This window comes from Mitosporidium daphniae, assembly GCF_000760515.2.
Source record: "Mitosporidium daphniae strain UGP3 chromosome Unknown contig-11, whole genome shotgun sequence".
Classification (NCBI taxonomy): domain Eukaryota; kingdom Fungi; phylum Microsporidia; genus Mitosporidium; species Mitosporidium daphniae.
Genome location: NW_013546711.1, coordinates 1 through 20022, shown reverse-complemented (window position 1 = coordinate 20022; position 20022 = coordinate 1). Strand labels below are relative to the sequence as shown.

Below are 20022 nucleotides of genomic sequence, written 5' to 3'. Positions count from 1 at the left end.
CTCGATGGTACCGGCAGACGGTTCCAAGTGATCCTCACCAAATGCGATCTTGCGCCTCGAAAATTTCTAGCGCACATTTGCCAGGCAACACAAGATGTGAGATGACCTTTTGTAACATGTAGGCACTCGAGTCTTATCGACACGCCACAAACAACGTCCTGGTGGCAAGTGTCAACAGAGCGGCATCTATTGAACATATCCGAGGACAATTAGGCATTCTTAGGCGGACCAGAACCAATCGACAGCCGATGGCATCTACAAAATCGCAATACAAAAGATGCAAGGCAGCCGTTGTGATGCAAGCAAAATCCAAAAGGCAATCCAAAGTTAAGAGGCCAACTAACCCTAAATAAACCAATTTTAATTGCATGGAAAACCTCCATCATGGGCAGGGTGCGTTGTTGCGTTTAAAGGCACGCTGTTTCGTTTAATTGTAGGATGAACGGATAGAGCTGGAGAAAATTCATGCCGCACTTTCTGTGGAACTCTTTTCTCTTCGCAGAGATGTCAATCGCCTCCTTGATGCGCTGATCGCCAAGTCCGGTTCGACAATTCAATGCAGCTCACCAAATCAAGGCCATGAGGAGAAGGAGGACCTTGATTACTCTTCAGAGGATTCTCTTTATGAGACACTCTATGACTCTTATGCTGCAGGTATTCTGCGGAAAGATACGCGCAGGCGTCTCAGCCCGTTGGTGCCATATCCACACTCGAGACACAAGGTTAAGGTATGTCCGGTCTCCACTCATATAGGTGTTGCCGTCCGGTTGGGAGAGCCGTGTGTTGCTACCGTTTGTACTTGGTCGTGCTTTGGTGCGTGTGTCTATATATTCGCTTGGCATGTTGCCGTTTTTCGAAGGCAAGAATGACCAGACCGTGATAGAGCATCTAAAGCCCTACCACACCATAACCTCCATCTACCCCCCTGGCTTTGTGTCTAAGCGCAAATTTTACAACATTCGCGAGCCATCTCGCCGCGTGTACTACCTTTCTACCATCGAGCCTGGTCCACTTTTCAAAATCTACTTGCAGTCGGATCCAACGCTGAAATGGGCTTCTCGACATTCCACAGACGATGCGTTTCAGCAATTAATAAGCGCATTGGCGAGCACGACTGCCATTTCCGATTCTGACTGGCCAATTTTCACATCGGGTGACGATTTTTTTGGCCTGGAGCACCCCGTAGTCCGCAGACAGATCGAGGAGATGCCAGGCGCCTGTTTTTGCATTGGCTACTACCGTTTTGCGGCAGACCCCCTAACATGCACATATCCATAAGCACCCCAATACATCTAGTCATAGTCTTAACGGTGGTAGCACGAAGCTTATATTAGTTTATTTTGATGCTCACTGAGGGTCAGTGGTATCATTAGGTACATCGTTTTGGGCGTCCATTGCAGTTGTACTGCCATCAGTTGAAATAGATTCCGCGGAGGCGGCCTCCACGCGCTGAGCGGCTTCGAAAACCTCGGCAGTACGAGGGGGCGGCGCTGGCTGTTCTGTGGGGAGGCCAAGACGCTCAGCGGCACGATTCGCAAGCATAAGCCGTTCCGTAGCTTCCTCGTATGCACGCGCCCGCTCTATGATGGGATAGAAAAGGTCTTTCATTAGGCAAAGCCGCTTATGGGCAGCAGAAGAGATCTCCTGTGGAGTTAAAGAAGACTGCGAGGAGCATTCCTCATCAGGATAAAGCCATGATTCGGCATCATTCAAAGCTGCCTTAAGTGTGGACTCTTCCTCAGGCGAAGAGAGGAAAGGACAAAAAGAGCCAGAAAGCCCGTCGCGCTTTTCGTAGATAAACTCTTCAAGGGCATTTCGAGCGGTTTCTGCCTCAAACATGGCTCTGTCTGCAGCTGCGAGGTTGGCCTCAACTGTTGCTAAGCGCTGCACTTCTTCTCGCGGTAAAGAATGCGAAGCCAGCGTAGCGACAGCGGCACAAGAAGTCTCACAACGCACCAGCATAGAGGTGTTGCTGCTAGTTGCTTCCGGGGCCTCATTACTATTAGTTTCTGCAGACTCGGAATTAGCCGATGGCGATGAGCGAACCCAGACCGATGCTTTAGGATCGATGGAAATAATTCCCGAAGCGCTGCATCGAACCTTAATTTTAACCTGGGCATCTGAGATAGCATTGGCATCTCCCTCCTGCACTGAGAGAAGGTAGCGCGCTTGAGGCTTGCCCTCTGCCTCCAGGGTCAGCTCTAGCGGCAGTTGTCTCAGTGAAAAAGTGACGGCACGCGAAGCAGGAAGGGCGGTACAGGGCCCTATCAATGCAACGGAAGAGCGATCCCCCATATTTTCCCACGAAAGCACATAAGAAAGCGAGTTGACCGCCCGCACTTCAAACGGGCGTACCTTGAAGACCGGAGAAAGCATTGCACATTGATAGGCGCAACCACGAGCGATCGCTTCATCTTGATTCAGGCCGAGCGAGACAGGAAGTCCGCCGAAGAAGGCTGAGATATGCTCTTTGATGGCGGGAATGCGTGTAGTACCACCTGCCACCTCTATGTGTGTGGGAGTACGAGAAGATGGCGTTGCAGAGCCATCAGCTGTAACTTCAGTATCGGGCGTTGCTTTGGGCGCATCGGCGACTCGTGCCAGGACAGCATGCAGGCGGCCAAAAAAGTCGATTTGTTCTTTCATCACCTGTACAAGTTCTTCGCGTGACAGTATTTCAGACATATCCTGATCATTATACAACGCTTCCACAGACAGCCGCGCAATAGAGGAGGCTGAGAGCATCTTCTTTGCACGTTCGCACGCCATGCGCAGTCGCACCATGGCTTTGGGAGAGGCAGAAAGACCGGCCCATTTTTTTGGAAACTCGCTTTCTAAGCGATTCGCTAAATAGCTAGCAAGTGCTGCATCGATGTCTCGACCGCCAAGAGAGGTGTCCCATGCTTCCCCCAAAACGTGTAAACCTTGTCCCGTGAGGTTACAAAGTTGAACTTGCGTGGAGGAGTGGCCAATGTCCACTATCAACAGCATCATGCCGTCTTTCGGTATGGCATCAAGATGTGAGAGCCCATAGGCAAGCGATGTGGCTGTGCCTTCACCGAGTAGCATTAACGGCCCCAAACCTGCCACCGCAGCAGCATCCATTAGGATGCGGCGATGAGCATCGCCCCAGGAAGCAGGAACGCTAATCACGCAATCACTGATGTTTGGTGCTGCAGCGCCTCCAAGAGCTGTTCGTGTTACACCACGAATGTAACCCAGGAACATTGCTACAGCCTGTACAGCCGTAGCATGGCCCACAAATTCGCCGGTTTGCATATTAAATCCATTCACGCTCTCATATGCATCCAAGTCTCCTGGAGCTGGCTTGTCGCCAGCTGCCAACATGATCAGTCGTTTCAATTGGCCCATGGTCGAATTTAACTTGGACATCTCGAAGGTTTTTGCGGCCTCCCCAATATATCGCCGTCCGGTCGCCATGTCGAAGCAGACCATAGAGGGTGAGAGGCGGTTAGAAACCTCATTCGTGATAACGTCAATGGACCGGTTGCGTGCAACAGCAACCACTGTATTTTGCGATCCAAAATCGATACCGACAACGGACATTAAAACAATAAAAAATCGCCTTCAAGTGTACCTATTAATGCACGGGGAATTTTCTAGAATGTCCCAGAATTCAATTAATTCACAATTAAATTGGTGTAATTTACATGTTCCGCAATGACCAGTCAATCTGCAATGCAAACAACGTATAATTATTGCCGATCGCTAGCGAAATAAAAATATGCTCCATGATCGGATGCATATAGTGGCACTGTTAAATTGTCGGTTGAAGAACTAAAAATAGACGCTAAATATCGGAGTTTTTAAAGTAAACATATTTGGCCATCATGCATGGCAATCCAATTGCGCACTGCGCAACAATTGGCCGAAAATACGGCGCTATATTAAAAAGCTCAAAGAAGTCTTTCTTGTGGATACCAGTGGTAGAAGTTTCCAAAATAATACCGTCGTAAGTGCTAAGTGGCTGGTAGTAGGCTTCCACCGGTTAGAGTTAGGCTTGCTAAAATTAGCGATCGCGAACAAGTCCCCTCCATATGGAGACATAATTTAATGTCGGCAAATAGGCTCCCTAAAACCCAGCGCGCATAAATCTTAAAAAGGTGTAATTGCAACACTGGGCTAAAGAAATGGTTGCTCGATGACCTTTTATTTATGTCTTGGCAGCAATGCGATACCCAGTGAATAGGCGACAAGACTCAGGCTGGTTGTGGCGGCAACGAGCCCAAAGTGCTGAATCGTCGAAAGCTTGCCTAGGAGTGGGTATACCCAGCGTTTGTTCTTAAGAAACAAGAAATGTGACCATGCCAGATATGCACCGTTACATACTACTAGCACCAACCTATGTGTTGCCCGTCGTACGAATGGGCGCGCCAAGAAGGGCGAAAAAAGTAGAAGCTCTGCCCAAACGTAGAAGAAAGGTAAAAGATGCATAGCAATATCACTTTCCACAGCCAAGAGTTCTCCTTTGCGTAGCATATGTGTGGAGGAAAGTAACGAACGGTCAAAAGCACGCAAGATCCAGTAAAGCACTGTGATGAGCGTTTCCATGGGAAATGCAGTAGCAAGAAGCCAATTGCTGACACTTGCTGCGATACGTGCTGCATTGCCGCGATGCCCCTCAATGCGGGCGGAGGAGGTACAATTCTGCAATAGATCGGCACCAGAGGCTACAGCAATAGTGGCCATGGTAACGGCAACACCGAGATACGTTAGGTATTCATATTTGCCTGCGTACTTGCTATTGATGATGAGCTTGATGTAATCTGGGTGTTCCCACCACTGCATGAATCCAAAAAGCGAGGTGCCGAAGAAGAACCCGCGTACACCCATCCGTACCAAAAGAGACGTGTTAAATGCAGGTTTGGCCGCATGTTGCTGATCTTCTGCGGTGCCTGAAGTGGTGAGGTCTTGCTTGGGCGGTTCCTTTTTCCCCATGGAGAAAGGCACACGCGGAGTTTCTGCTTTCTTGGGACTTGATACTGTCATTGGTAGCAAATTTTCCGTGCAAACTGTAACATGTTTTAGTGATAACCCTACCACCAGAGCAAATTACAGCCTGAAAAATCGCAAAATAAGTTAGTTGTTCCTTCAAACAAATTTTGCCACCGGAAACACATCAGAAGGCAACGACAACGACAACGACAACGAAATCACGACCCCAGCCGAAAGTGCGAACCAAAGAGCCTTAATCTGAAATGTAAAAACGACCTACCAAAGGACATAATTTATTAATAAAAGAAAAATCTGTCGATATGCTAGTTAGCGATGCTTATGCAGCACTGTATGCCTCAAAGCATAGAAGGAAGCAAGAGGCGATTGATAACATGAGTTACACCTACGGGAACAGCATGAACTAGTGGAGACCATGGGATCTGCCCCAAAGTTAGTGCTAATGTTGGCATGGCAGCCCAGGAGCCGTCCATTGCAATAACAAGCGGATGTTGTAGCAATGCATCGGCCGTATGGCACTGGCGGATAGCCTCCATTTGAGAGAGCTTCTCTGGCTCATTTCGAGAGGCGCCAGCTGCCAACCAACGCAGCGCCGCCAGCGTCAATGGCACGATGCGAACCCTCGGGCCATCAATTTGACCTTTCGGGATGTCTGCAGGATTATGGGCAGCACTATTTGCAGCGGCTGATGTCAAAAGTATACCGCCATTGTCAAGAATACTTTCCGTTCTGTCTATTTTTTTCACTGCTGGGCCAGTGGGGCCCAGGGCAGGCGAGAGAACCCAGAGCATTTGTGGTTCCTGAAAGGTGCGTTGGCTAACTCGAATGGCTGGCAGGCCACCGGCTCGCGCAAGCATACCAGTAAGAGGACCCGGCCGCGTTTCCTCAATAACACTTTCGGATAAAATTTGCAATGGCATTTGAACAGTGGGCTGGTCATTGGGGAGATAAATTTGAATCCTTCCATCCCAGAGATATATATTTCCAGGCACCAAGAGCAGATTGTCAACCATCCGACGTTCCGGAGAAATGCTCGCAGCACTTGGATGCTCAGGCATCCGTGGTGCTGGCGTAATGCCAAGAAGCGGCCCGCCAACATGCACCAAGTTACGCCTTGAAGCTTCGATAGCACCAAGAGGAGAGACTACACATCGCCCGAACGAAAACGCACGGATAAACGGAAGTTTTTGCGTGCGAGAGATACGCAAGTCCTCAAAATAGCCACTAGATGGCTGTGTCTTTGAGTCTGCAAGAAGAGTACGGTTTCCATGATGTGCTGACTGTGGCATGATTGTAGGTTGGGACCGCTGACGTTTTGCCTGCCGAGTGCGGATAAGCGCAGAAGCGACAATTGCTTCTGAAAAAGCAAGCAAAGTCGTCTGTGACGAAGCCAAATGAGTGCCTCCAACACCTTCCGCAGCCAGAGAAAGCACTCGCATTAGTAGCCCGGAATTACGCCACCATCGCTGATGCAGCGGTAGTGCTATCACGGCACTGGGACTGGCCGCAAAGTTTCCAGAAACCCAGGGCCAAGATCTGCCCTCTCCATTTCGAGTCGCAGCAAAAAGGTTTTCTGTGGCGGCTGCTCGTAACTGACGACGCAGCTCCTCACGATGTTTCTTGGCAGATTCCATAAGGGCATAAAGGTCGCTAATCGATACAGGAGAGCTTTTGAGCAGCGTTTGAATACCCTCTCTGACGGAGTTGCGTAATGAATTTTCGAAATGGCTGTTTGAGAGGTCCTCCAGAAAATCAAGACCCAATGCGCCGCATGTGCTTACTAGCCGAATTTTTGGAAATCCCAATAATGGTCGCCCTAACATCAACGGCGGAACTCCAGAAGCTTCCAGATCTTCAAGGCAACTCAGTTGTCGAGAAGTGACAGGTGTTCCGGAAAGGATGCTTAGGGGACGCATCCCTGCCAGCCCTTCCATGCCAGAATAGCGCGAGAGCCGCATAAAATATGTGCAGAGATCATCGTCGAGATGATGAGCGCACAATATCAGTGAGAGGTCCGAGCTCAATGCGGTGTCACGCAAGGCAGCATAGCGCATCTCACGACATCTCTGTTGTACGCTTCCCTTGCCGACAATCACTTTGGAATGGGCACTTTGGAGATCTTTGCTCAAACTCTTTGTCTGGGCGTTCGCATGCGGTAGAAGATTATTTAGAGGTAATAAAATATGCTGTACGCCCAAGGGCCGAACAAGATCTTGGATCATGGAGGTGGGCTCGCCACCATCTTCTGGTGGCCCATGCGTGACGGTTAAAGCGACAACACGCTCACGCCCAAGAGCTGCCACTGTCAATCCCAATAGCGCCATAGAGTCTGGACCGCCAGAGAGTGCTACGCCCACTTTCGTGTTTGGAGAGTTGGCAGGGATCTTTGCTGCTGCTAACATACGCCCAAACATTGTTTGATATTCCTGGATGGAGATGGGATCACGCCGCGCCCCTGTGAAACAGTATTGCGCGACAAATGACTCCACATGCTCTACCACCCGATATCCCCGTACAGCCATTGGATTGGATGGGAAAGTCTGGCCTGCAACTAATTTTACACTTTTAAACATTAAAAGTTAATTATGGATGTCTTGTTAAGGATACACAAAGGGAATAATGTTTGTGTGGAGGGGCGTCGGCCCGTCACCGGCAAAGGCCAGGCGGTTTCTTGTCCCCGCATCGATCTCCTCGGCGCATCTACCTATAGGTTGATGACTGGCGGCTGCCCAGGCGCGGGGCCTCGGGCTGCCGTGGCTGCCGAGTGGCTTTTTTGATCAAATGTTCAATGCAGCGGTTTGGTTTTACCCCAGTTTCAAAATTTCGGTTTATGGGAGAACATAAATTTTACACTTCATTAATTTGTTAATTTGTCAATTGGCTAATTGGTTCCCATTACACCGCCTCATGTCGCCATCCATATTTACACCGCAAAACAATCAAAAGTTGACCAACGTAGCTGTGGTGCGGCTTCGATGTAACGGAGTTCGCTTCGAAATTGCGTGTTATAAGAACAAGTTGCAGGACTATAGAAATAATCCCGTTTCCACGCCGCTTTCCGAAGTCCTACAAAGCGACCAGGTTTTCCTCAACGTTTCCAAAGGGCTTCTTGCCAAAGCACAAGATTTGCAGCGTGCTTTTGGTAGTACCGACAGCACTATCGCTATCAGAGAGGTAATTCGGCTTTCAACCTCCCCTTTATGATTTTTTAACCATTTACCCTGCAGCCTGATAATCCTTATGATTTTTCCGCCTCTAATTTCAAGATCCTTGATCGGGGAGAAGGGCAGGTTGGCGCTGCAGAGCGTTCGCATCTAACTGAAAGTATGCGGCGAGATATTGCTGTCATCATCGCAGAGAAGACACTGAATCCAGAGAACGGACGCCCATACACTCCCTCTATGATCGAGCGTGTGCTGGTGAACGATGTCCATCTGTCTATCCGTACGGACGATACGGCCAAGCAGCAGGTATGCTATCGTATTCCCACTGATTACAGGCGTTGGAGATAATTAGGCAATTGGAACAGCGCCAGCCATTTCCTATTGTGCGGCGTGACCGCTCCCAATAAGTATGGCAATGCTTGTGTTGAAGCGTATTAAAAGCTCACCCATCAACCCTAAATCTTGATCGAATGCATATGTAAATGGGCGCCATCAATTGGTCAATAAATCCGAGCCTTTTCTATTTAAATGCAGTCACGCAGCCTATGAGTTAGTGTGAAAACTGCAAGTAGAAGTCTTTGGATAACTATACATATGCATGTGCATGTTAATGTGCATCCAATTTATCTTTCGTTACTCGTTTGACTTTTGCATTGCTTTTAAACCGCTCAGGGATCGAATACCCCGTACCCTTGTTCCTCGAGTGTTGAGGAAATAAATCAAGCATCGGAATCGAGACATTAGGAAAAATCCAGAACACTGATTCAAAAGCCATCCGCTTTTCCTGGGCCTATTAGGACCTAAAATTCTGAAAATCATGTGTGCATGGAGCTCTACCGCTGAGAGAGGCTCGAGTAATTTCTTTCAATTGCTAGGGGGTGCTCCCGGACCTATAAACCCTAACCCTAATTAAAATACAACGATGCCAAATACTATGTGGTTGTGGAACGTATAATCGAATTTAGCCAACGCTAGCCTGGGAGCTTTGGTAGCCTATTTATATGCCAATCGCACTTTTCACTAATGTTGGGAGCCAGGAACCTCAGCTCTTTCTCATCGAGATGCAGGGTGTTTTAGAGCACAGCATAGGGGAGGGGCACATCGACTGCGGGAAGGATCTCGTCATGATATCTGTGGGCGATACTCCGCAGCTCCGCCTCGGCCACCAACTGTTGGAGGGCAAGCGAGTCAAGCTTGAAAAGCCATTGCTTCTTATCAAAGTAGGAATATTGTTTTAACCTAGAAAACTGTCCCTACGATCGAGGATGTTTCTGCCACGCATGCTCTGCACATACAAATGGTTTTTCGGGAAAAGCTTGTGTTTTCTCAACGTCCATCGCATGTGTGAAAAGCCAAGCTCGCCTGGACAAAGCTTGTCGCGCCATTTCCATTGATAAATATGTCAAAATACCTTTCAGCTAAAAGAAATTGATTTATTCAGCAATGAGCACTAACGGGGCTGTGTGCCCGTCGATTGTGCAGCGCTGGAGGCCGCTTGCTTTCCTTTCTCTGCCAGCCCCCTTACTGACTCTGTGAGCGACCAGGCACCGCCAGAAAGGTTGCAATACAGCATGGTAATACCGCGGTACGAGAGGTATATTCCGAAGAGCCAGCTGAAGACAACCCCGGTTATCAGTGTAACGCCGCCCAAGATGACGAGCAGAACTCCGGCACCTGTAAACAACATGGCACCTTCGACAATTGCAAAGCCAACAAGTGCCACGGAAAGCGTTGCTGCGACGGTCACTGCAGCAAACAGAACGAATATGGAGATCGGAAGTGCCGAAAAGGCAAGAAGGGTAAAGATAAAAGCAGCAAGTGGTGGATATCGGTTTACGTAGACGCGAATGACCTCGCCCAGCTTCTGGGCCCTCTCCTGAAAGTAGGTTACCACCTGCTGTGTTCTGTGGATAAATGTTCGCTGCTTTTGTTGCAGTTGGGCTGTGGCTTGTGACGCTGCTTGCTCCATGATAAAACGATGGCTTGTTTCTTTTGCTGTTAAATAGACTTGTGAGTGTTAAACTTTAGTATGATGACAGTCTGTGATTGACTTTCAACGAGCTGCCGTTAATTAAACTTTAATTAATCGAAATTGTACCAAATTCGCATGATTTATCAACATAGCATGCTGCTGTCAGCGCAAATTAAAACAACAATTTCCACTTAAAATGCCAAACCGAAAAGATTTTAGCAATAATTTAAATGGCGTCCTTTTGATGTCGCGTCAATGTAGAAAGATACCATGATATTAAACCCGCCAATCTCGGTAATACTTTAATAAATGTCACATTTGTATGGTGAATAAGCATTTTGGATCGGGTTTGCTCGAGTTTTTATGAGAAACGACACTGTTTAAAAAAACGTAGGAATCTGATGTTCGTTATTTTTCAAACTCTTCGAAAACCTTGCCCTCAATGCTCAAAAAGGTAAATGCGAAGGACCTCGTATCGAAAATATTATGCAAGTGGTTGATGCGTTCGAAATGCTCAGGTTCGGTCGTGTACTTTGTCGATTGAAAATTGAAATGCATTCCATTGCTATGCTTAGGAGTATGCTGATGCGCAGCTTTTTAGAAGCCTCTTTGTATCCAGCTAAAGCTAACCGACATCGCTTGATGCTCTATTAATCCTAAATATCAATTTAATACAGAAGCCCTAGCATAAAAAGTGCACCAGAACCTATCGAGCGAAGACTTTTCTTCCATGCAAAAGATATTACCCGAGCTCATTCATCTTGAGGCACAAGACATTGCAAGAGATTTGGAAACATTGCCTCAAAAACTTTTAAGGTTGAAGCCTAACGCGACCAGTGACTTTGTGATTTCCCGCTATGAAGTTGTTAAAATTGCTATTGGAAGGTGCGTGCTTTTGAGCAAAGTTGGTGTTAGAGCTGAGCTTTGGGAATCCCATGATGCACCAGACTCAATCACCCTCCTATTGGAGAAATCAGCTCAAGTGTTGTCATTATTAGCTATTGATTTCAAAAAAATTTAATATAGAAGCTGAGATACCTTAGCAAACTCAAATGTATTGCAACTTAATTTCTTATCACGAGCTTTTGCTGGCCCATCAAAAGGAGAGGAATTCCACAGGCGCAAATCGGAAGGCGTAGCTCGGCATTCGCTACTCGGCATTCGTAGCTCGACATTCGCTACAGGTGCCCCAGGCCCGCATATGATTGCCTTTTTACGGTATTGAAATTTAATTTTTGGAAGAATTTGAATATTGCTTTGAGATGATCTTTGCAATAGTCTGCAGCTGGATGTTACTTGTGCCTTCGTAAATAGCTCCAATTTTGCAATCTCTATAATACTTTTCGACGGGAATTTCCTTGGTAATTCCGATGCCACCCATCCATTCAATGCATTTGGATGATGCTCGCTCCGCAATTTGGGATGAAAACAGTTTAGCCATTGCCGCCTCCTTGATGAAAGGCTCTCCTGCCTCCTTTAGGCGGGCAGCATTGTATGTCAATAATCTTGCAGCCTCAATTTCAGTGGCGATCTGGGCATACTGATGCTGCATTCCCTACCAATTGATACCCAAGAAAAAGACCTGGAATTCGCCAATTGGTTTTCCAAATTGCTTCCTCTCCGATAAATAGGGAAGAGTAGCATCAAAAGCTCCCTGGGCAAGACCGATCATCTGAGCAGCTATCCCAATTCTGCCCTCATTTAAAATATCAATTGCATATTTGTATCCTTCTCCTATTTTGCCGAGTAGTCTATTTGCGGGAATTTTAAGATTTTCCATGGTAACGGTGCAGGTAGACGAGGCTCTTATACCGAGCTAGGGCATTAACATAAAGCTCGTAAGTGGTACTTTGTTTTCTTTTTTTCCAATAATGACGCCATCGGCCTTTTCCACAATGAAACATGATATTCCCTTGTATCCCAGCGAGGGATCTACTGTTGCAAATATGAGAAATATTTCGGCTTCATAAGAGTTGGTGATCCACATTTTGGTTCCGTTTAAAATAAACGAATCGCCATCCTTTTTTGCGTGCGTTTTTAAAGCGAAAGCATCAGAGCCGGATCCGCTCTCGGAGAGACAAAACGAGCCAACCTAAAGACAAGTGCGTCAAACGTACGGAATGCGAGGCAAGTTTTGTAAGGTACTTTTCCTTTTGCTCGTGAGTGGCATATTTTTTAAAAAGCGTATTGACGAGCGTGTTCTTGGAAATTGGACAATTATCATCTTACGTGGACATCGCACAGAGCACCGACTGAGGGATCGATTTTCGAGAGTTCTATGCCACAAAGGTCCTAAATGTACCTTCAACAGTAATCAAAGCACTGGTAAAGGAGAGACCTGCACCTCCGTATTCAGAAGGAATCTCAACCCCCATCAACTAGTCAAGATATCAACCAATGACGCTCATACCCCTTGCTCAAATAGCTCTTTTATCATTTGCCGATCCATATTTCCAGACTCATCCATTTGGGAAACAATAGGCTTGATCCGAGCATTTGCTAGCTTGGAGACTATTGCAATTAAGGAAACGAAGCACACCCAATTCCCGTATCATAAGCTCATCTTCTCTGAAGTGGAAGAGCGAGGTGGGAGATTCGGAAATAAGGGACGAGAAGTAAGCCTTTTTCATGCATGTTTTGAGCTTAGAGAAGCAATGGCGAGACTGCAGAAACATTTAAAACGAATGCTCGCTTGGGAGTATAAATCAGCAGCAATTGATCAATCTGCGTTACAGGCACTCGACATCGCTCAATTCACAATTTAGGGGCTAGGGTTGTTTTTTTGTAAAATACTTGCATGTTCCTTCTTGGTAAGAGCTTGAGACCCGAAAAGCACGTCATTTATGCACTGACGCAATTCTACGGGGTAGGGCTGGCCACTTCAAAGAGGCTTTGTAACAGCGCTAGCGTTCATCGGCTGTGCAAAGTTAAGGAGCTCGATGAAACCCACATTTCCAAACTTAAGCCCCTGATACAGGAAATTTTAGACGAGGGTGCCAAAAACCGGCTGCTTAAACTTAAAATACAAAGCGTCGCTAGTGTTCATAAATAAAGGGTTAATAACTCGGGATATGTAAGGCTTAATAACTCGGGATATGTAAGGCTTAATTTATGCGTTAGCTCATTGAAAAAAAAAGATGCTCCTTGGACGTGGTGCCGGTTTTGGCGCTTTCGTGGGCATATTCAATTTCAATATCCAAATTCCGACAATTGACGGCATTTGGAGCAACAGAAATCGTACCGTTGATGGTCTCTCCCTTTGAAACGAGAAGAACTTTCTTCAAGTAAAAAATGGTCTGCTTCCAGTGGGTGTACTTATCTCTAGGCCCTGTGGAAAAAGAAATTGGCTTGTGGCAGGCGCTGAATGTAACATCAAAATAAGACAAAAATGCATGCAAATAGTCGTTCTTGGTGGTTAGCAATGAAAATGGGACTTTAAACGACAAGTCTTCTTTTTTAAGCGTCATTAAATTAAGCGAGCAAAACAGGAAAGGCTCTGTCACAATTGCATTGGGTTCGACAGTATCGACCAACGGCTCCTGGAGAGCCAGCTTTTTGATGGGCGACATGTTGAATCCATAGACATCTTCCCAAAAGTGTATCTTTTCGTCTTTGTATTGGGCGTCTTCAATTCCCAGCAAATACATATTGGCAGAATCAGGAAGCATCAAGCCGTGGACAGGGTCAAGGTATCGGTCGCGCGCCCAAAGAACCGTATCAAACATGTTCTCGTAAAGGAGAAAGTAGCCCATCCATTCACTGATGATTATGTCAACCTTTTGGACGGGAAGCTCGACCTCCTCCATCTTTCCTTTTAGAAGCAGGATTTCTTAAATAACAATAAAAATGGCATCACTTACTGTCAGAAAATCCATTAATCGCAACTATCTCGCGGGCATGGTCAATCATATCGGACATGTCGACACCGATGACCAAGCGAGCCCCAGCCTTGACAGCAAACATGGACAATATTGCAGTTCCACATCCAATATCAAGAACAACCTTGTCCTTAAATAGATGGCGATTCGAACAAATGGCATCCTTGTAGCTAAGCGTCCTAACGCGATCTTTGAGCATCTCTTCATGGATTCCAAAATGCGAGTACGAGTCAAAGTAATAATCAAGGCCAGTTGAACTGCCATCGGCGCCTTCGCTCCTGCTTTTATGGGACGAAGACATTAAAAATTTGCAGATAAAAAATGCGTAATTAATTAATTAATTAATTTTTTCAAATGGCAAAAAGCAGCATACCCGAGTTGAAAAAGTGCCCATGAATTAAGCTTTACCTTGATAGGTTTATGGAAAAGCGATTGATGCTGCAGCTAAACTGCAGTCGGAAGGTGTCAGGTACCCTAAGAGGCTACGATCCATTTATGAATTTGGTCATTGAAGATGCATTTGAGGAGCCTTTGCACGAGCCTCTTGGATCGGTGGTATTGAGTTCAACTTTTAACTTCAAGGTAATTCGCGGGAATACGGTCATCATGATTGAAAGCGTAGACAGGTTGTGATTTCATCCCATTTTAAATAAATGGACTAATGGATTCTTTGAGGGGACACTTTATTAATTACCTTTGCATAAATGTAAGCGACACTCGCTCAGCAGAGTGACGATTGGAGCGCGTTGGATTTCATTTTTTGATCCGTGGTGAGAGGATTGATCTTATAAGATGCAGGGCACGATCTGACAAGCTGGACAATTCTAAAAATGGAATATGTCAGAGTGAACAGTGACAAAAGTCCGAAAAGAACCAGTAAAAGCCGATATCCTTCAGGTGGTGTATATGTAAATATGCCCTTAATATTGATCTCTTCAAATGGGGCAATTTCTGGAGCCTCTTCAAATGGGGCAATGTTTGGAGCCTCTTCGAAGAGAGGCAAGGCTTTCGCTTCGCTTACAAAATAGTACGCTTCATTGAAATTATTGGTAAACTGGGTATATTTAGGCCGCAAGAAGCTAGAATTCACCTGAAAAGGGGAATGTGTGGTCATGAAGAGTTGGGGGTAAGGTAGCGGATTGCCAACAGATTGTCAACGGATAGCGAGCGACGTATTAGCTCACATCAGTTTGAATTGATTTTGAAACGGCAGGTCCCAATGATTTTCATTTTCGCAAATTTTATTATTTWATTTTCGAGGCACATGGTGAGAAAGGCAACGCAAGCGACAAAGCACAAGGTTTTTCATGTCCATTTTATTCCATAGCAAAAGGCAAGCTCGTGGAGGTCAAAAATAATCGCAAAAGAAAAAAAGATCGCTCTAAAGCAACAAGACTTTCCCATGGACCACATGGCACATCGTATTGACTTGATCGGGGAAAAAGAGGACCTCAATTTGAAGGGCTCTCAGACACACATACAACGGCGCAGTAAAAAGATCACGCGGAAAAACGAGCTTGCTCGCCTTTCGGAGGTGTATACACGCCCCGAGTTGATAAAGAACCCATTTCAAGCCATCGAAACGCACATTTCGAATGTGAATAAATTGCAGAATGGTGGTTAAGAATTTTAAAATGTGCCGAGTCCATCCGTCCATAACGTCGACTTGTCCCATTTGGAAGATTTCCAATGCAAAGAACTTTAGCAGAGATGTCCAAGTCCTTGTTCAGGGTGCATTGAAAGCAGCTATCATTTTCAAGTGGGAACCTATCAGCCAAAGCAGGTTCAAGAATCTCAATCAGTATTCCTATAAGCTGGGCATGGCAATTATATCCATCAAACAGATGCAAAACTTAAATGGAACATATGGCGCAGAAAAAAAGTCGGTTCCAACCGATATCCTTTCGTTTCCTTGTCAGTTTGACGAGACGTTTTGCCGCCATGCGATCGAGGATCCAAAGTTTAATGATGACAAAGAAATAGATCTAGGTGACATATTCCTATGTCCAGAATGGATCCTTAGAAAGTATCGAATTTGCCCTACTGCCTCATATGGACATCAGATACTGTTGGGCCGTGCCATGGGATATAGGGTTTTGCTCAAGCTGCTTGTGCATGGGATCGTGCATCTGCTTGGTCTTGATCACTATAGAACAGCCTCAGAGACCATTCAAATGAGGAGAATAGAAAAGGCGGCCCTTTGCTATTTTCTGGTTGTTTCCAACAAGACAGGGTATTTCCGTTCTCGATCTTTGCCGTCGCTCCAACAGCGGTTCAATTGGGGTTATTTGCATCGAAGTAGCGCCAAATTTTAATAAGTTGTAAATTTTTTGATGTGATTTGAAATTAGCACGAAACAACCAATTCCCTCATCGCTGATTGGTTGATCGGTTTCATCACGATTTACAAATTTTGCTACAAAAGGAAAAGGGGCCATCAACAAATTTGTTATGCCCGAGTTTCGCACCGAGCGTGTTCGCCAGCTCATAGAGAGCAAACCACGATCCCTCCTGGAGGCCGGAGATAACGCGTTATCATCGCCATCCAAACCTGTGAACAACTCGACAATCTTTGCTACGATATTTGGTGAGCAGGTTTTTGGCCGTCGTCAAATGGAGGCTTGTCTTCCAAAGCCGGTATTTTCTGCGTTTTTGGATCAAATATGCAAGGGAACAACTATGGATAAAAGCACGTGTGATGCGATCGCTCATGCAGCTCGAGTTTGGGCCCAGGAGAAGGGGGCCACCCACTTTACGCACTGGTTCCAGCCCCACACAAACTCCACCGCAGAAAAGCATGATTCTTTCTTGTCTCTAAAAATGAGTGCAACGGAGATGGGATTTGAATCTACACCAATTGATGCCTTTTCGGGGTCTTCCCTGTTGCAGGCAGAACCAGATGCCTCCAGCTTTCCGAATGGCGGTGCAAGAACAACTTTCGAAGCTCGTGGATATACTGTTTGGGACCCATCTTCCCCGATGTTCATTCAAAAGGGACCCCATGGAACTTCTGTGCTTTACATTCCATCTATTTTTCTCAGGTAAGTTTGCGATTTTGTAACCATTTAGCTATAATGGCGATGCTTTGGATGAGAAAACTGGCCTTTTACGCTCCATCGATGCAGTGGCAAAGGCATCTTGCCGTCTTATCAAGTTTCTGGGAAATGACAAGGCTGCAGATGCAGATGTCAGAGTCATCCCCACACTTGGGTGTGAGCAAGAGTTTTTCTTGATCGACCGTAGCCTATATGCCCACAGGCCAGATTTGAGGCTCACCGGAAGAACTCTGCTTGGGAAAATGCCACCAAAGCATCAACAGCTGGAAGACCATTATTTTGGCAACATTCCATCTCGCGTTTTAGCTGCAATTTCAGAGGCAGAGTTGGAGCTTTGGAAGTTAGGGGTCCCCATCAAGACCAGACACAACGAAGTGGCTCCAAATCAATTTGAAGTTGCCCCCATCTTTGAAGATGCCAATATTTCGGTGGACCACAATTTGTTGACCATGGAAGTGATCCACAAAGTCGCTCATCGCCACAACCTCAAGGCTCTATTTCACGAGAAGCCATTCGCTGGAGTAAATGGATCCGGAAAACATTGTAACTGGTCTCTGTTGACATCATCTGGAGTTAATATGCTGGAGCCAGGAAATGCCCCAGAAGAGAACATTCTTTTTCTCGCCACTCTTTTGGCTGTTCTGATGGCAGTTCAGGATCACGGACCGCTTTTGAGAGCCGCTGTGGCATCTGCCTCAAATGATCATCGCCTGGGGGCCAATGAGGCGCCACCGGCAATTGTTTCTGTCTTTCTTGGGGCCTATCTTTCGGAGGTTTTGAATTCCATCGAAAATGGCCAGTCTCCACAAAATCTTTACCGCCCCACTTTGAAATCTATTTCCGTAGGGAGAAGGACCCTTGATGTGAAACTTTCCTCGATGCCCGAGATCTGCCAAGATCCTACTGATCGCAATAGGACATCTCCATTTGCCTTCACTGGAAACAAGTTCGAGTTTCGTGCCGTCGGTTCAAAGCAAAGTCCCTCGTTTCCTGTTGCCGTCCTGAACTCTGGTGTCGCCGAGGCGATGAATTATATTTGTGACCGATTGGAGAGTGGCGACAATGCAATGGCACTGATCCGCCAGCTGATCTCGAAGACCAAGTCTGTTCGATTTGAGGGCGACAACTACTCAAAAGAATGGGAGGTTGAGGCCGAGCGCAGAGGTCTCCTCAACATCAAAACATCGCCAAATTCATATTCGCTATTGAGCAAATCTAATCATCGAGAAATGCTTATCGAAAAATGCAAGGTTTATTCGGAAGCAGAACTGAACGCTCGCTTCCATGTACTTCTGGAGAAGTATGCGAAAGATTTATTGATTGAATCCAGAACGATGGTTTCAATGGTGCGCCAATTTGTGCTCCCCGTGGCTTTCAAGTACCGCAGGGAATTGATGAGTGGAGTTACACTTCAAGTTTCATCTTCCTTTCCTCACAAGCAGCCACTTGAGGATGTCTTGTCTTCTTCGTTAAAGATCAACGCTGCTGAGCAGGATACCTGCCAAAGACTTTCTCTTGAAATCGATTCTGCTTATAGAGTCCTTCTTCAGCTCGAGAGCGAGGTTGAAAAAGTTGAAGCAATTGAGCACCAAAATGGAGACCCCCTTTGCCAGTCCCTTGCTGCTGAAAAGCTGACATTGCTTATGTCGGAATTGCGAGTACATGTGGATAAACTCGAGGAGCTTTCCCCGGATGAGTACTGGCAGTTGCCCAAGTATTCTGACATTTTTTTCAATTGAGTCAACCGAATTTGATCTGCCAATAAAGAATACGCATTGAATTGCTTAAAAAGTGAATGTAAGCCGATTTTGTGGCTGTTTATGGTGGTGGTCAGTGTAGGTAGCATATTCAGCTTTGCCAAAAAATCAACTTAAATTGTCTCACTTCCAATGATCAATTATGAAGCCGCTTTGCGTGGGTTTTAGTATGCTTTGTGTTGTAATAAACGGAATTATGGAAAGGGTGACACTTTTTTTCAACACTGCATGGCGTAAAAGCTGCAAATCGGGTCGATAGACAAATCAGAGTGCAACCGTAATAATTAACTTGGGAATTAAATTGGATTAAATTCTGCGGTGAGACAAATGCGTATTTGAAGGTAACAAGGTAAAAAGGTTTTCAAAGAGATCATATCAATGCAAGTTTAGAAGATAATCCAAAGGGTTATATTCCCTGCCTCGAGATTTTAATTCACTCCTGACTGTCTTTTGAAAGCTGGCATAAATAGCAAATTTGATGTGGTCTCGTTTTCAAAGGACCTGAAGAGTACCGTGTTGAGTCTTGAGCTAGGTAAGCGGGTTAGCTAAACACACAATTAAAGAAATGCCCAGGCACATTACAAAAAGAAATAATAAAGCTAAGCTGATGGGTATACCTATGCAAGTATGCGGTGTGGGCTACTTGCAGAAGTGCTCCTAACACCAAATTCTGGAAACACAAATAAAAGCAGACTGTTATTTAGGCAGTTTGAGGAAACCCGTTCGGCCAATATTTGGAAATTGTTCCATGATGCATGGGAATCGTCGAGGATGTCATTTTGCGAAGAATGTATACAATACTAATTTTAAATTCGATGGATTCCTCTAAAAACTGATATTTTTTAATCGTCCTAAATATGAAATTTATTGCTTTACAAGGTTAGTGTTTGGGCGTCGCAATTCAACCGCAGAAAAAGCTCAAATTGAAAATTTTCGAGCTCTGACAATTGAACACTCATTTCCTCGATTTCAAACAACTTTAACAGGTTTGAACATTTCTATTTTTTCTATGCTGAGAAATTGAAATCTTGGCGGGTTTTCTTATTTCACCTATGAGGGTGTTAGCTTTGTTTCGGGTTGAGATATCTTCTTTTAACCTTCAAACTTCCGCTTGTAGCGTATGAAGAGCTACACGTCGATTATCCTTAGCTCCTTCAACTATCAGAATGATCAGAAACAACCCGTTTTGGATTCTCATTAGGCAGGCCGTTTCTCAAAAATC

General features: G+C 45.8%; 12 protein-coding genes across 12 annotated transcripts; 5 read left to right on the top strand and 7 right to left on the bottom strand.

Moving 5' to 3' along the window:
• Positions 1-384: 384 nt before the first annotated feature.
• On the top strand, positions 385-1278 carry DI09_11p120 (uncharacterized protein; the record flags this gene model as incomplete). Its single annotated transcript, XM_013383940.1, has 3 exons — positions 385-393; positions 438-813; positions 860-1278. The coding sequence occupies 3 exons, from the start codon at positions 385-387 to the stop codon at positions 1276-1278; spliced, it is 804 nt and encodes a 267-aa protein (XP_013239394.1).
• Positions 1279-1347: 69 nt separating this feature from the next.
• On the bottom strand, positions 1348-3567 carry DI09_11p110 (putative heat shock protein Hsp88; the record flags this gene model as incomplete). The annotated part of the gene is made up of 1 exon (XM_013383939.1): positions 1348-3567. The coding sequence occupies one exon, from the start codon at positions 3565-3567 to the stop codon at positions 1348-1350; it is 2220 nt and encodes a 739-aa protein (XP_013239393.1).
• A 607-nt stretch (positions 3568-4174) lies between these two features.
• On the bottom strand, positions 4175-5010 carry DI09_11p100 (uncharacterized protein; the record flags this gene model as incomplete). Its single annotated transcript, XM_013383938.1, has 2 exons — positions 4175-4302; positions 4341-5010. The coding sequence occupies 2 exons, from the start codon at positions 5008-5010 to the stop codon at positions 4175-4177; spliced, it is 798 nt and encodes a 265-aa protein (XP_013239392.1).
• Positions 5011-5312: 302 nt separating this feature from the next.
• Positions 5313-7496, bottom strand: DI09_11p90 (uncharacterized protein; the record flags this gene model as incomplete). Its single annotated transcript, XM_013383979.1, has 1 exon — positions 5313-7496. One exon carries the CDS (start codon positions 7494-7496, stop codon positions 5313-5315), a length of 2184 nt encoding a protein of 727 aa, XP_013239433.1.
• Positions 7497-7881: 385 nt separating this feature from the next.
• On the top strand, positions 7882-8486 carry DI09_11p80 (uncharacterized protein; the record flags this gene model as incomplete). The annotated part of the gene is made up of 2 exons (XM_013383978.1): positions 7882-8148; positions 8202-8486. 2 exons carry the CDS (start codon positions 7882-7884, stop codon positions 8484-8486), a joined length of 552 nt encoding a protein of 183 aa, XP_013239432.1.
• A 725-nt stretch (positions 8487-9211) lies between these two features.
• Positions 9212-10107, bottom strand: DI09_11p70 (uncharacterized protein; the record flags this gene model as incomplete). The annotated part of the gene is made up of 3 exons (XM_013383977.1): positions 9212-9391; positions 9434-9549; positions 9594-10107. 3 exons carry the CDS (start codon positions 10105-10107, stop codon positions 9212-9214), a joined length of 810 nt encoding a protein of 269 aa, XP_013239431.1.
• A 733-nt stretch (positions 10108-10840) lies between these two features.
• On the top strand, positions 10841-11131 carry DI09_11p60 (uncharacterized protein; the record flags this gene model as incomplete). The annotated part of the gene is made up of 1 exon (XM_013383976.1): positions 10841-11131. One exon carries the CDS (start codon positions 10841-10843, stop codon positions 11129-11131), a length of 291 nt encoding a protein of 96 aa, XP_013239430.1.
• Positions 11132-11338: 207 nt separating this feature from the next.
• On the bottom strand, positions 11339-11890 carry DI09_11p50 (uncharacterized protein; the record flags this gene model as incomplete). Its single annotated transcript, XM_013383975.1, has 2 exons — positions 11339-11641; positions 11693-11890. The coding sequence occupies 2 exons, from the start codon at positions 11888-11890 to the stop codon at positions 11339-11341; spliced, it is 501 nt and encodes a 166-aa protein (XP_013239429.1).
• A 440-nt stretch (positions 11891-12330) lies between these two features.
• DI09_11p40 (acyl-CoA dehydrogenase) lies at positions 12331-12577 on the bottom strand (the record flags this gene model as incomplete). Its single annotated transcript, XM_013383974.1, has 3 exons — positions 12331-12386; positions 12413-12488; positions 12521-12577. The coding sequence occupies 3 exons, from the start codon at positions 12575-12577 to the stop codon at positions 12331-12333; spliced, it is 189 nt and encodes a 62-aa protein (XP_013239428.1).
• Positions 12578-13226: 649 nt separating this feature from the next.
• Positions 13227-14289, bottom strand: DI09_11p30 (protein arginine n-methyltransferase; the record flags this gene model as incomplete). The annotated part of the gene is made up of 2 exons (XM_013383973.1): positions 13227-13939; positions 13971-14289. 2 exons carry the CDS (start codon positions 14287-14289, stop codon positions 13227-13229), a joined length of 1032 nt encoding a protein of 343 aa, XP_013239427.1.
• Positions 14290-15622: 1333 nt separating this feature from the next.
• Positions 15623-16303, top strand: DI09_11p20 (uncharacterized protein; the record flags this gene model as incomplete). Its single annotated transcript, XM_013383972.1, has 1 exon — positions 15623-16303. One exon carries the CDS (start codon positions 15623-15625, stop codon positions 16301-16303), a length of 681 nt encoding a protein of 226 aa, XP_013239426.1.
• A 135-nt stretch (positions 16304-16438) lies between these two features.
• On the top strand, positions 16439-18782 carry DI09_11p10 (uncharacterized protein; the record flags this gene model as incomplete). Its single annotated transcript, XM_013383971.1, has 2 exons — positions 16439-17028; positions 17057-18782. The coding sequence occupies 2 exons, from the start codon at positions 16439-16441 to the stop codon at positions 18780-18782; spliced, it is 2316 nt and encodes a 771-aa protein (XP_013239425.1).
• Between the last annotated feature and the right edge of the window lie 1240 nt (positions 18783-20022).